At 40.8% G+C, this 12,931-nt stretch overlaps 1 protein-coding gene across 21 annotated transcripts in view; it reads left to right on the top strand.

The window, feature by feature from the left end:
* Positions 1 to 12,931, top strand: part of NRCAM (neuronal cell adhesion molecule) — a 495,304-nt gene that overhangs the window by 216,530 nt on the left and 265,843 nt on the right. For 14 of the 21 annotated variants that reach the window (XR_007479278.1, XM_004263346.3, XM_004263344.3 and 11 more), the window contains exons 4-5: positions 9,563 to 9,766; positions 12,191 to 12,208. Coding sequence is in view for 20 of the 21 variants with exons in the window: in XM_004263346.3 (XP_004263394.1) it covers positions 9,658 to 9,766; positions 12,191 to 12,208 (127 nt within the window). In the remaining variant the exon portion in view is untranslated. The remainder of the gene's footprint in view (positions 1 to 9,562; positions 9,767 to 12,190; positions 12,209 to 12,931) is intronic. The other 7 variants (XM_033438788.2, XM_004263345.4, XM_012534781.3 and 4 more) reach the window with 1 other exon arrangement.

Genomic DNA, 12,931 nt, shown 5'->3' with positions numbered 1-12,931 from the left:
CCTCTGTCAGCCTAGAACAGAGCCTCTTGCCCACCCACACTGGACATTTGCAAGAGCGAGGTATATAAACTGTACTGTGCTGAGACCTCAGGGTTGATTTCTGCCAGCGGTTTAGGATAATTCCCTCTCCAGCTCGCTCTTCTCCCCATCCCCCCAACTCAGGCCATTGAGATCTTGACCCCTGCCATGCCTCTCCAGCCTGAATGGCTCATACCATTTCACAAGAATAACAGTTTGTAAATGCCGGCTTCTTACCTTTGACATATGACATAATGTTTCTAGAGTGACTAGCCTGCCAAGGCATTCCAGAATGCTGTTATCTACTGTTAAGTGGCTGCCATGTTGCCATGTGTTGTTTACTTGACAAGTAGGTAAGGTAGAGCCCATGGAGAATATTAATATCCTGCGTGGCCTTTTCTGCTGGAGGTTTTAATAAAGTGTTTCTGATCCTTACATCTTTTCGGTGATATTTATAGAAATCTCCATTTACAAGAAGATAAGTAGAGCCAGAGCTTGTTTCGGTGACTTGACAAATGTTTCTGAATATATAACGATCGAGGCTCATATTCAGAATTAAATTTCCATTTCTCAGACTTCACCTTTAGAGCAGTTCCCTACTTTCCATTTTTAAAAATTGGAACTTTGTTTCTGTTTCGTAATCTGAAGGAAGTCACCTGGGAAGCGGACCTTGTGATAAAGTAAGAGACCTGTCTCTAAGGCCTGCCTTTCCCCTTCTCCTTCCCTTTTTCTTCAACTCCCTGTTTAGTAGGTGAGTGCGTAGGTGCAGGTAGAAGCCGAGATTGAGCAGCGGCAAATTCTGGTCTGATTCATGAAGATGGGAAGGTAGAGCTACACAGGGCTCCCTCTCACCCTGTCCTCTAGCTTAATTTTTGCTTTTCTGCATTAGAAATAGATTGATATAATCCCTAAGACTCTAAATTAGACATGATCCACAATTATTTTAGTGTAAAAAGGTTTCTTGGATGTCAGTAGTAACTGTTTTCTGTTTATTGAGTACAAGTTTTGTATGAGAAATATAACTTAAGTCTGTGTCCTTTGGCTGGACCAACATATATACAAGGAAGTATATCTAGGAAAAAATAAAATGACATCATTTTAGAGGGAAAACCGACATCACCAGACTATTCATTTAGGATTGCTGTGGTCCCAGCCATGACCTTGTAAGAAGATCTGTGCATCTAAATCATCAGAACTCTTTTTTGTTGTTGGGGGTAGGAGTTTATTAATTTATTTAGAGGGCTTTCTCTAGTTGTGGCAAGCGGGGGCCGCTCTTCATCGTGGTATGCGGGCCTCTCAGCATCGCGGCCTCTCTTGTTGCGGGGCACAGGCTCCAGACGCGCAGGCTCAGTAGTTGTGGCTCACGGGCCTAGTTGCTCCGCGGCATGTGGGATCCTCCCAGACCAGGGCTCGAACCCCGTGTCCCCTGCATTAGCAGGCAGATTGTCAACCACTGCGCCACCAGGGAAGCCCCATCAGAACTCTTAAATGGGCAAATTAGCATCTTTCTGGTTGCAAGAAATAGCTGATCTGAGTTTATCTTAATTAATTGTTTCAGGTATCTGTGGCTACATAACAAATCACCTCCAAATTTTGTGGCTTGAAATGATTATTTTTTGTAATTCTAAGCGTTTGTTAACCCTCAGATGACTGGCATCTGGTTGTTCTGTTCTCAGATGGTTCTTCTGTTGCGTATAGTTCAGCAGGTCACTTGCTCAGCTGATTTTAGCTGGGAGCTCAGTAGGGCCCAGAAAGTCCAAGATGATCTTTCATCTCCCCAAGGTCTCTTTCTACTCTTTCCTCTCACCATACATAGTCTAGCTAAGCTTCCTAGAGGGAACATTACCAGAGGAAAGCCCAGTGTGCAAATGCTCATCATACCTCTGCTCGCATAATCCTTGCTAAAATCCCATTGGCCAAAGCATGTCCCATGGCCAAGCCCGGAGTCATAGTGAGAAGGGACTACACAAAGGGACACATGCTGGAGGAGCGCTTCCTGTGGACCACTGATGTAACAGTCTACCTACCACGTTAGTGAAGGCTCGTTTTAGAGTTCACACGCTGGAAGAAAGACAAGAAGACCTTTCAACCGCAAGCACTATTCTGGCGAACCTCATAGAGATTTGGAACGTTGTTTGGGATGCCAAGAGTTTGAGAGACCTGGTGATCACAGTGCAAATGGAGCAAGTCCTTGTCATCGCCTGCCAGGCATTCCACCAATGCCGTGGGCACTCAGTGACTGTCTGCTTCTACTGACCCTGTTGCTGCCCACGGCCGCATTCTGCTCGGGACACCTCCCATGCCCTGCTTACTCATGGTTTCTCATGCTGCCTTGCCTCTGTGTCATCTTTGGCCTTTGTTCCTGCTCCAAACTGTTGACTCATTCTCTCTTTCCGCCTCCTATTCATGCTCCCCATGAGAAAGGAATTTACTACCACTTCGTTGGTCACTCTCCAGCCCTTTAAAATAGCCAAGTCATCTCACAGGCTCTACATGGCCTTTGGTCAGACACCCACGCCTGATTCTTCTAGCCCCGGTCAGGATGATGGCGTCAGCGCAGAAAGACAGACTGTGAACATGGCAAGCATTTAGGGAATAGTCTCCTCTCTGATCTGTTTAGCTAATTGTGATTGGATTCGGAAGTGGGGGTGAGGAAGGCTTTCTTTGAGAGGCCCTAGTCCCTTTCTCTCTTACTCCGCCCAGCCTTCCTTTTCTCGTCAGCTCTCTCACCCCTGAAGCCGATCCTGACAGATGTCATCAGATAATTGGCTGGACAAGTGTGGGACAGGTGCCACCCTTGGTCATGGTCGCCATTAGCCTCACCCATATGCACTTTTCATTAAGCATGCTTTATCCTTTGTTTTAGATCTCTCAGTTAATCATCCTTTACTGTTTCCTTTCTTGTAATTGCTGTGTTACATTAAGGAGGTGTGAAAAAGCCCGTATCCAAATAATTTTGTGTGTTGCAAATAACTAGATTTTATTGAAAGACGTGGCTGTTTTTGATGATCTAACTTCAATGGCAAAAGGGCTTTAAAATTGTTTTCTATATCCAAGCGGTCCTTAAAATATTGTGTGATGTGTGTTTTTAGACCTCTTCATGCATGAAATATCCCTAGAATAATTCACAAAACTTGGCGTTAGTAACCCTTCCAAGGGAGAAACTGGGTTGTTGTGCTGCTTACTTTGAATTATGTGGCCTTTTGTACCTTATGAATGTTGTACCATGTGCATGTATATTGCCTACTTTCTTTGAGGCATTTTAAATATTTTTATTTTTAGTTTTTAGTTTTTAAATTTTTTGTGGTTCCCTTTTTGTTTTAAATTGATGAATAGTTGATTTACAATGTTTCAGGTATACAGCAAAGTGATTCAGATAAATATAGATATATATTCTTTTTCAGATTCTTTTCCATTATACGTTATTATAAGATATTGAATATAGTTCCCTATGCTATACAGTAGGTCCTTATTAGTTATCTATTTTATATATAGTCGTGTTTACCTGTCAATCACAAATTCCCAATTTATCCCTCCTCCCCTTTCCCCTTTGGTAGCCGTAAGTTTGTTTTCTATGTCTGTGAATCAATTTCTGTTTTGTAAATAAGTCCATTTGTACCATTTTTTTAGATTCCACATAGAAGTGATATCATATGATATTTGTCTGTTTCTATCTGACTTACTTCACTTAGTATGATAATCTCTAGTCCATCCATGTTGCTGCAAATGGCATAATTTCATTCTTTTTATGGCTGAGTAATATTCCCTTGTATATATGTACCACATCTTCTTTATCCATTAGTCTTTCAGTGGACATTTAGGTTGCTTCCATGTCTTGGCTACTGTGAATAGTTCTGCTGTGAACATTGGGGTACATGTATCTTTTCGAATTACAGTTTTTGTCTTTTCCAAATATATGCCCAGGAGTAGGATTACTGGATCATATGATGACTCTATTTTTATTGTTTTAAGAAACCTCCGTATTGTTCTCCATAACTACATTGCCTGCTTTTAAAATTAACTTTCTGAAAGTGTGTCTTGCCTACAGTGTCCTAGCTTGTGGTTCCTTTCAAAGGCCAGGGTCAACATGTGGTACAGTTCCAGCAGGCCCTGTTCACATGCCATCCAGTGTGAAGGGGCCCCTGAAGTTGTGCTCTGGGCCACACGGGGAAGATCTTCTGTAGATATTCACAAACCATTAGCACTTTGTTTTTTAACATCAGTGACTAAACTTGGTAATTCTGTTTGCTTATTGGCTAAATGCAAAATAAGAGGATATGAGAAGAAGGGCAATGTGACAGGCTGAAAGCTCTAGAACTTTTCGGAAGAACTGGAGCTGTGGGTCTGTCACTTCACATACCTTGTGTGTGTCCTTAAGCAAATGACTTTACCATCCTGCATCTCAGGTTCCTTACCAGTAAACTGGGAAATGAAATAGAGTTTCCCTTTTGGGGTTATTGGCAAGATGAGATAAATTAATACATGGAACAAACTCAGAGTGATTCCTGGCACATAGAAGGTCTCAGTGAATAATGGCCACCATGATTGGCTTTTTCCTCATCTGTTTAATGGGTATAATACCTGCTTTCCTATTTTCTGTGATTTTTATGAATACCAAGTAACATAATCAGTTAGAGTGCTCTGAGTATTGGAGATTTGAGCTATTATCAAGATGTATTCTGTCATCTATTACTTGGTTAAAAAACATCTATTAATTATTCACCTTTCCTTCAGTACTATTCCAGGTTCTAGCTACCAGATTCCTTGCAGAATCTCTATTATGGGACATCCCTTTGGTCTGGGAGGGAATTAGAAACATGTTCCTCTGCTTCACAAAGTTTGCCTTGTTATTTGAAGAGATCGTTACAATCTCTAGAGTCACGTAATCCCAAACTCCTTTTTCTAAGGCGCATTCCTGGTAGTGGAGTTGTGTAGATTTGTGTGACTTTGTTCATGTGTTAATTATACAAAGTGTTTGTCCATTTCTCTCTAATCTTCCTTCCGTAGTCTTAGACTCAAAACCAGTGATTGACCAGCACAAGCACGGGCTAGGAATGGGCATTAGTGTGCTTATTCCTTTTGGTAAATGTTTAACATTTACCAAATGTTACCCTCCCAATACTACTCAGCCGTAAAAAAGAGTGAAATAATGCCATTTGCAGCAACATGGATGGACCCAGAGACTGTCATACTGAGAGAAGTAAGTCAGACAGAGAAAGACAAATATATAATATCACTTATATGTGGAATCTAAAATATGACACAAATGATCTTATTTACAAAACAGAAACAGATTCATAGACAGAGAGATCAGACTTGCGGTTACCAAAGGGGAAAGGGGTTGGGGGAGGGATAAATTAGGAGTTTGGGATTAGCAGATACAAACTACTATGTATAAAATAGATAAATAACAGGGTCCTACTGTATAGCACAGGGAACTATATTTAACGTCCTGTAATAAACCATAATGGAAAAGAATATATATATACACACATACATGTATATTGATATATAACAATCAGTTTGCTGTACGTCAGAAACTAACACAACATTGTAAATCAACTATACCTCAATTAAAAAAACAAGTAACCATCCCCAGTTGATTGCTGAAAAACGCCTTTCACAGTCAAGATGATGCCGCTTCCAGTTAGCTATCCACTCAGTGAGGCCAGCCGCTGAGGGCTCACCAGAGCGATAATTAGTGTGCCAAAGGGCATCCAGTCACATAAGCATCTTTGTTTACTGGCTTAGAGAGTAGATTGTGTTACACTGTGCAATCAACATTGAACCACCCATGTCGGGAAGCTGAAAAGTACAGACAGGCTAGAATGAAGTGGTAAGTAGTGCATGGCCTTCTGGTTCTAGTGGAGAGCTGCTACATTTTTTTTATTCAAATAATTGTAGTTTTCACTTGAGAAAAACAAAGATTTTCTTTTCTTTCTTAATGACAGGACTTCTTAAGCAACAAGAGAGCTATGTTTCTTGGGCTTAATATGAATCCTTTGTCAAAACCTTAGGTCTTTCTTTTAAAATATATGGTAAAAATGTGAGGCAACATGTGCTGTATGGTTTCATATGAATTTTAGGCAAAAGAAGTAAGGAAATCTTGAATTGCGTTTCTTTCCTGATGATAAAAAGTTTACTAAAAGAGGGAGATTTTTTTTCCTTCTGTTAAGAGATTCCGTAGGTAATACATGAAAAGTTGCTTTGAACGGAGTGAAATGAAGTGAAATAGTAAAAGGCTTTCCTGTTTATCATTACTCTGGGTTGTTTTAACAATATATGTGGTTTTCAATATCAGGATGATTTCTATTCTGAAGATGAACCTATCATTTGCCTCATTCAAGCATGCTTTAAAATGTCTGTGGCAAATATTTTTTGAAAATTATAAGCTATATTGTGCTAACATGCCCTCTAGCCTTGACTAAACAAGATGCTGCTATTTCAAATGGGGGTTTCATTCATGCTAATGTAATTGCATTAACCGTTTAGTTTTAGTTCACGATTCTCATGTAAGAGAGAATGACCATCCTTTTTCCAAGGTAAAGTAAAAGACAGGTGGGCTCCTGGCAGGGCAGGGTGCTGACATCGGTACTCCGAGGGCAGAAGCAGTGGTTTTTCTTTGTAAGACTTGCAAAGCCCATCGCTCTTCAAGAGAGAAAGCTCAGTTTTCTGTAGCTGTATTTGATTTTCACTGTGACTGAGTGCCGGGGACCTAATGCTGTCCTTGGGTGTTGGGTTATTCACCTGTGATGGCATTCATAGGAGAAGTCGGTGATTTTTCCATGGGCAGGATTTGGAGGGTGGGCTGGGCCATTGCTTTGTCCTCCCCAAACAGAATCTACACTGGAGATGATTCTGTGGCTATTGGTTTGAATGAACTTACAGCTTCTGAAGAGAGACCACTTCTTCATTCCCTGTAGTTCATGAGCTCCTCTCACTGTGAAGATTGACTCATGTCTCTTTAAGTAAGTGTTGTTTCAGTTTTTCTTAAGATTTTTATTTTTTTCTTTATATAACACTGTGATATAATGTGGAATGTTTTATTCCATCTATATTCTGAAAAGGCAAAGCAGTTGAATGATACTTTCTTTTACCCGACGTTGTGTCATTGTTTTCTCTGTTCTGAAGGATGAGTAGTTAAGGCATCCAAGCAAAATAAATAATGAATGAAGAACTTGGAAATTGTATGTAGTTGCTTACGATCTTATGGGCATTACAATTTCTTAGTACATCTTTTAGAAAGTGTTTTAGTTCTCTGGCATCTCTTCAGAAAGCTAGGCACTTAAATTGAATAAACTCAGTTAGCTTGACACACAAATCAAGCGGGAATGCCTTTTGTTTTCTTGGTGCTTGGTTCTGTCGTTTTCTCTCAGTACGTGTAGTATGTACCATGGACTTGTTTTAGTGCCATTTGTGCCATTTATGTTAATTTTCCTTGAAGCTTATGTGTAAATTCACAATTAGCGTTTCAACCAAAAAAAAAATCATGAGAGACCTAAGTCAATTCGATTAAATGGTATAGATCTGCTTTGCATGCACAGAAAGACAGTCTGGTTTATATTGTGGTTAGAAATGGTTGGGCGAGCTTTTCTACCGGCCTCTCGATGTTTAATGGTCATGATTGTTTATATATTATAATATGGGAAGACAAATTTCCTGGATCTTAAATGAAACCACACAGTATGGATGTTTCATTCACAAAATAATATTTATATATGTATGATGTCTATGTTTAGCATATTTTTTTGTATTTGTTTAGCAAGAAATGTCCAACTATAATTATAATCCGGTTCATATCAGAACTCAGCTGCTAGCAAAACACATGTTGTCAGCATTGTTTCATTTTTCTTTTATACATTTAAGCTCTCTTCCATACACAGACATGATATGCCAACTAATTTGACCATATTGACAAGAGTTTGGTTTTTAAACCAAGTAGTGTAAATATAAATATAGCCACAGGCAGACTGTGGTCAGAGTGCCTATCTGAATACAACCTCACCTTTCCCCTTTCCCTCCTTCACTTTTTTTCTACCAATATTTATTTACTCCCTACCACGTGCCAGGCACTGTGATGAGCTCTGGGGACACAATGGGGAACAGGAAAGATGTTGTCCCTACCCTTCGAGGCTTTCAGTTCAGTGGGAAAGATGGACATTTTAAAAATACACGATTACACCAGTAATTAAGCTGTAAGAACAATCTTAGTTTATAATAATGACACCCCTACCTTCGCAAGAGAGCCATTGGTCACTCGCACTTCTCTTTATTGATGAGAAGCTGTGATTAAACCCGTCATTCCAGGTAGAGGTCTGTTGTAGGACAGAGGTCTGTATTCCGTGTGCTCATGTTCTCTTGGTACTTTCATATGCAGGGCATACTACCTTAGGTGATAGGAGAGGAATACAAAGATGGGAGAGGCTCAGCCTTTGCCTGAAGGAGTAGGGGAGAGAGTATGCATACCCCAAAAAAAGTCTATCACTGTATCTACCTGTATACTATATGTGATGAATAAAACGTAATTTCAGAGATTCTCAGAGAGTGAAATGCCTTCTAGTTTGAGTGATCAGCTCATGTTGGGTTGGCCAAAAAGTTCGTTCAGGGTTTTTCCATAAGATGTTACAGAAAACCCAAACGAACTTTTTGGCCAACCCAGTAAACGCTCTATAAAGAAACCCATCGGACATTGTTAAGGAAATAGGGTGGAGAGGGCATTCCAGGTAAAAGGAATAGAATAAACCAAGGCAAGAAGTTAGGCAAATTCAAAGCGTACTGAAGGATTGACCCAAGAAAGCAAAGCAGAATCAGGCAATAAGGCAAAAAAGAATACTTACGTGACGATAGAGGGAAATGAGGTTGGTGGGATGAATTGAGACCAGGTCATTCAAGTTTTTGTATTACTTATTTAAGGATATATTGAACTTTAATTGGGTAGGTCCCATGGGGCTACTCCCAGTATTTAACCAAAGACCCTTAGGAAAACTAATCAGCACTGTTTAGGAGGGTGACTGCAGTGAGGAAGACCTGGAACTCAGAGCCCAGGCATAGCTGTTGCCACCGTCTAGGTAGGAGATGGAGAAGGCCAGAATTCTTGGTAGTTGAACCGGTAAATCAGTGTTTGGGGTTTGAAGCAAGTTGGCAACCATGCCCTGAACTTTCCCAGTGGTAACCTCTAGAAAGGAGAAGCCATTAGGCCTCCCCTTCAAAGGCACACCTTCTAACCGATTTATAAGCCAAGTTTTCCTGATCTATTAGGAACATGGTAGCCTCTAATATAAAGCAGATATTTAAAACGGGAAAACCAGAAGGGTGGCAAAGTTGACAGATTTTGCTTGACATCCCTACAAATATTTCTGACCTAATTTTAGCTGATTTATGAATAAATGAGTCTCTCAGTCTTCGGAGTGAAATATTTAAAAGTTAGAGTTCCATTTAGAGTTCATGTATAATACAGAACTGATTTTCTGTGCTGCCGACTTCCTCTCTTCATTTCCTCCTTTTTTCAAAAGTGCACTATAATTCTTCTCCTATCCTTTTTCAGTTTCCTGCATGAGACTTATTTAAACGTTGCACACACATCTTTTGTGAAAGAAGAAAAGGAAATTCAGCTTGTGGGGCTCAGCGGGAGTTCAGCTAATGCAGCTTAAAATAATGATGCCGAAAAAGAAGCACTTATCTGCAAGCAGAGCACCCCTGATACTCTTCCTGTGCCAGATGCTTAGTGCACTGGAAGTCCCTCTTGATCGTAAGTATTAACGTTGGAAAGCTCTTAGGCCCGGGAGTCAGACCCTCCCCGGCATTTACCATCACTCTGAACCGTGTGGATGGAGGAGATGTCCGTGTGATCCTGAAAAGCGAATCAAAACTAATCTGGCTTTTACCTTCAGCACCCTGTGTTTATAAAGAATCAGACCCTAGAAATGGCCATTGAATCGCAGACACATTGTCCCTTCCCTGTCATTATCTTTCCCTCCCCTCAGGTGCTTTTGGTGTACCATGGGGGGGCTGACCAGAGAAGGAGTGAATTGTGAGCTACCCTGATCCTCCCAGCAGGCAACTCTTTATAGAAGCAGTCCCGCAAGAAAACTATAGAAATCGCTTTAAAATGATCACAGAGACCCCACACACACACCCCGTTTATCCTGTCCCCGCCTCTCCACCTTCTTTCTTCATATGCTAAGAGTGAAAAGATCATCTCTCAGCCAACCCCACGCCCCTCTGTATCCCCAAACTACCCACAGCTCATTTCTCTGGATTCAGACAAGGCACAATTCACTTTTGAGCTTTGGATCTTAAATATGAGTTTAGAGCTAGGAACTATATCTTATCTAAAGGCTAGTGAGAGGTCTTTGTTTTTAAAACGGTGATAAAAAACCAAGATGTCAATGTTGAGAATGAAACAAGTCTTCGGCAAAATTACTATTTAAAATGGAGCAAGTGGGCTTCCCTGGTGGCGCAGTGGTTGTGAGTCCGCCTGCCGATGCAGGGGACACGGGTTCGTGCCCCGGTCCGGGAAGATCCCACATGCCACGGAGCGGCTGGGCCCGTGAGCCATGGCCGCTGAGCCTGCGCGTCCGGAGCCTGTGCTCCGCAACGGGAGAGGCCACAGCAGTGAGAGGCTCACATACCACAAAAAAAAAAAAAAAAAAAAAAAAAAAAAAAAAAAAAAAATGGAGCAAGTAACAGCTACTATAGGAGCCCATCCTTTCCTGAATAAAGTACTGTATATACTGCACTCTCCCTGGGCTGGGTGGCCTGTTTGTAAGAAATAAAGATAATGCTAGGAGCCAATGGGTCACTTTTCCTGCAACGGAAAGCAGAATTTGAAATCTGGACTATTACTGTACTTCAGAATTGGTTTATTCTTCATCCCTAATCAGCATGACCTCTTTAAATCCATTAGCTTCTTGAATAGAACATCTGTTTGGCGAGCTTTCCAAGGTACAAGGAAGGTACACTTTCCCGGGGCGATTCTATTGTTGGGATGTCAGTTTTTTTTTTTTTTTTTTTTGCCAATGAGGTTGCAACTGCCAGTGGGGAGACAATTAAGAAGAGATGTGATTGGCCCCATACTTTGTTGACTCCCTTTTCTGTGCATCTTTAGTCTAAAGTGTAAGAAAATGCAACGTTCTCCTTCTTTTCAAAAGATATTCATTCAGTGACCTTAATTTCAGTTAAAAAAAAAAGAGAGAGATATGATTGGTTAAGCCCATTGGAGTTGGAATGCCTAAGTAAGCATTTGCCCTAATGGATGTGTAGAAGAAAGAGCATTTGAGAGAAATGCTTTTGTTCTCTCTTCTGTTAAATATGTTCCCCTTTAATCTGACTGCTCAGTCTTACAATCAGAGGGAAACAGTCACCTACGGCTAACTCAATTATCGCTGCTAATGGAGAACAGCAGAACCATGATGAAAAGAAAGTCACAGGCAACCCAGGTGCTCCTGCATTAACCTTTGCAAGTAGTAATGACAGGCAGCACAGCAGAATCATGTGAATTGCATGCTAATGTCATTTCTTCCCTGCCCCTCTTCCTTATCCCCCCTTTCCATGAGCCGCTCCTTGGGGTGGGTACTAGCAAAGCCTGGGTGACTGAGGAATTCTGAAGCAGAAACATGCTAACAGTCTGAAAAGTGCAATTACCTACTTGGCGATTAACCATAGAAATCTGAAAACCTCAGATCAGTGTTGGATTTAGCTTGGATGGAGCGCTGTCATTGTAGCAATGTCCCATTGTTAGGTATTGTCACCATGTGCGTAGTGATGTCTGGGGTAATAGGATCAGACACAACACAGTATGTGACAACTCAGATTAATTGTAGATTTCAGCTGTTTTTCAAATTGAATGTAATTACTTGTCCAGCACAACACGTATGGAATGGAATTAGCCATTCCTATTCCTGGCAGAATCATTTTTTGGCCTACAGCATCCCTTTTGTTCTTCCATATGTGGATGTAGAAAGGTCTGCTTCAGGAATAAACAAAACCTTTAATGGGAGTTTCTTTCTCTTGCTACTTCACAACCTCCATCTTTGCTCTACTGGTTTTTTAGGTCAAATAAAATAGGCAAGATGCCCCTTTTATCTTCAGGGTGCTAACGTTCTTATTACTAACACCTGGTTTTCTTTAATCCTGTTTGCCCACTCACCTGCTGATATTGCTGGGGAAAAAGCAAAACTTCTTGAAGACTGTAAGTGTCTTTCCGTCATTACCAGGCAGTGTGAAAATTTGACTGTGTCTTTGTTTTTGAATGAATGCTGTGAATTAAAATGCACGATTTTGTTTTCGTGACTAACGTCTTTTTAAGCGTGTGTGTTTACTGTGGCTAATCATTGCATTTAAATTCCAAGAAGCAGGTTTAATCTATTCCTTGCATGAATTCTGAAGACTCAGGTATTACTGTCTTTCTTTTACCAGTATTCTGGGCTACTAACTTCTGAGCTTTGTTCACATCTGATGTAACTCAGTGAGAAAATTCACAAAATTTGAAGAGAATGTCTGGTTCTAAATGCTGTTAAAGGCTTGCTGGAATAAAAACATGTCTTTGGGTATATATAGGAGGTGGGTGCATGAAAATGCTTCACCCGAGTTCGCTGTCAAACTTCTTCAACCTGTAGGACTGGGTAGACTAGTGTTTCTAAGTGTCATCAGTATAATGGCCCAGAGAATTTGAGAATTGTTTTGATGTGTGCAAAAGACAGGCACCCCCATTCACATCATCTCTGAGTGGCGTGCTCTAATCTATAACTGCTGCCTCTGACAGTAGGGCAACATCTGTCATCTACCTAAAAAAGTAGTTTTCAGGCATTTGAAAAATTCTTTGATATTAGATTAACCAGGAAAATTATATAAAACCACCTTTTCCCCTTATTACTTCAAAGCCCTTGTTAGTTGCCAGTTGACCTAAGCACGC

Source organism: Orcinus orca, chromosome 9 (assembly GCF_937001465.1).
Source record: "Orcinus orca chromosome 9, mOrcOrc1.1, whole genome shotgun sequence".
Lineage (NCBI taxonomy): Eukaryota > Metazoa > Chordata > Mammalia > Artiodactyla > Delphinidae > Orcinus > Orcinus orca.
This window is presented reverse-complemented; position numbering and strand designations above follow the sequence as displayed.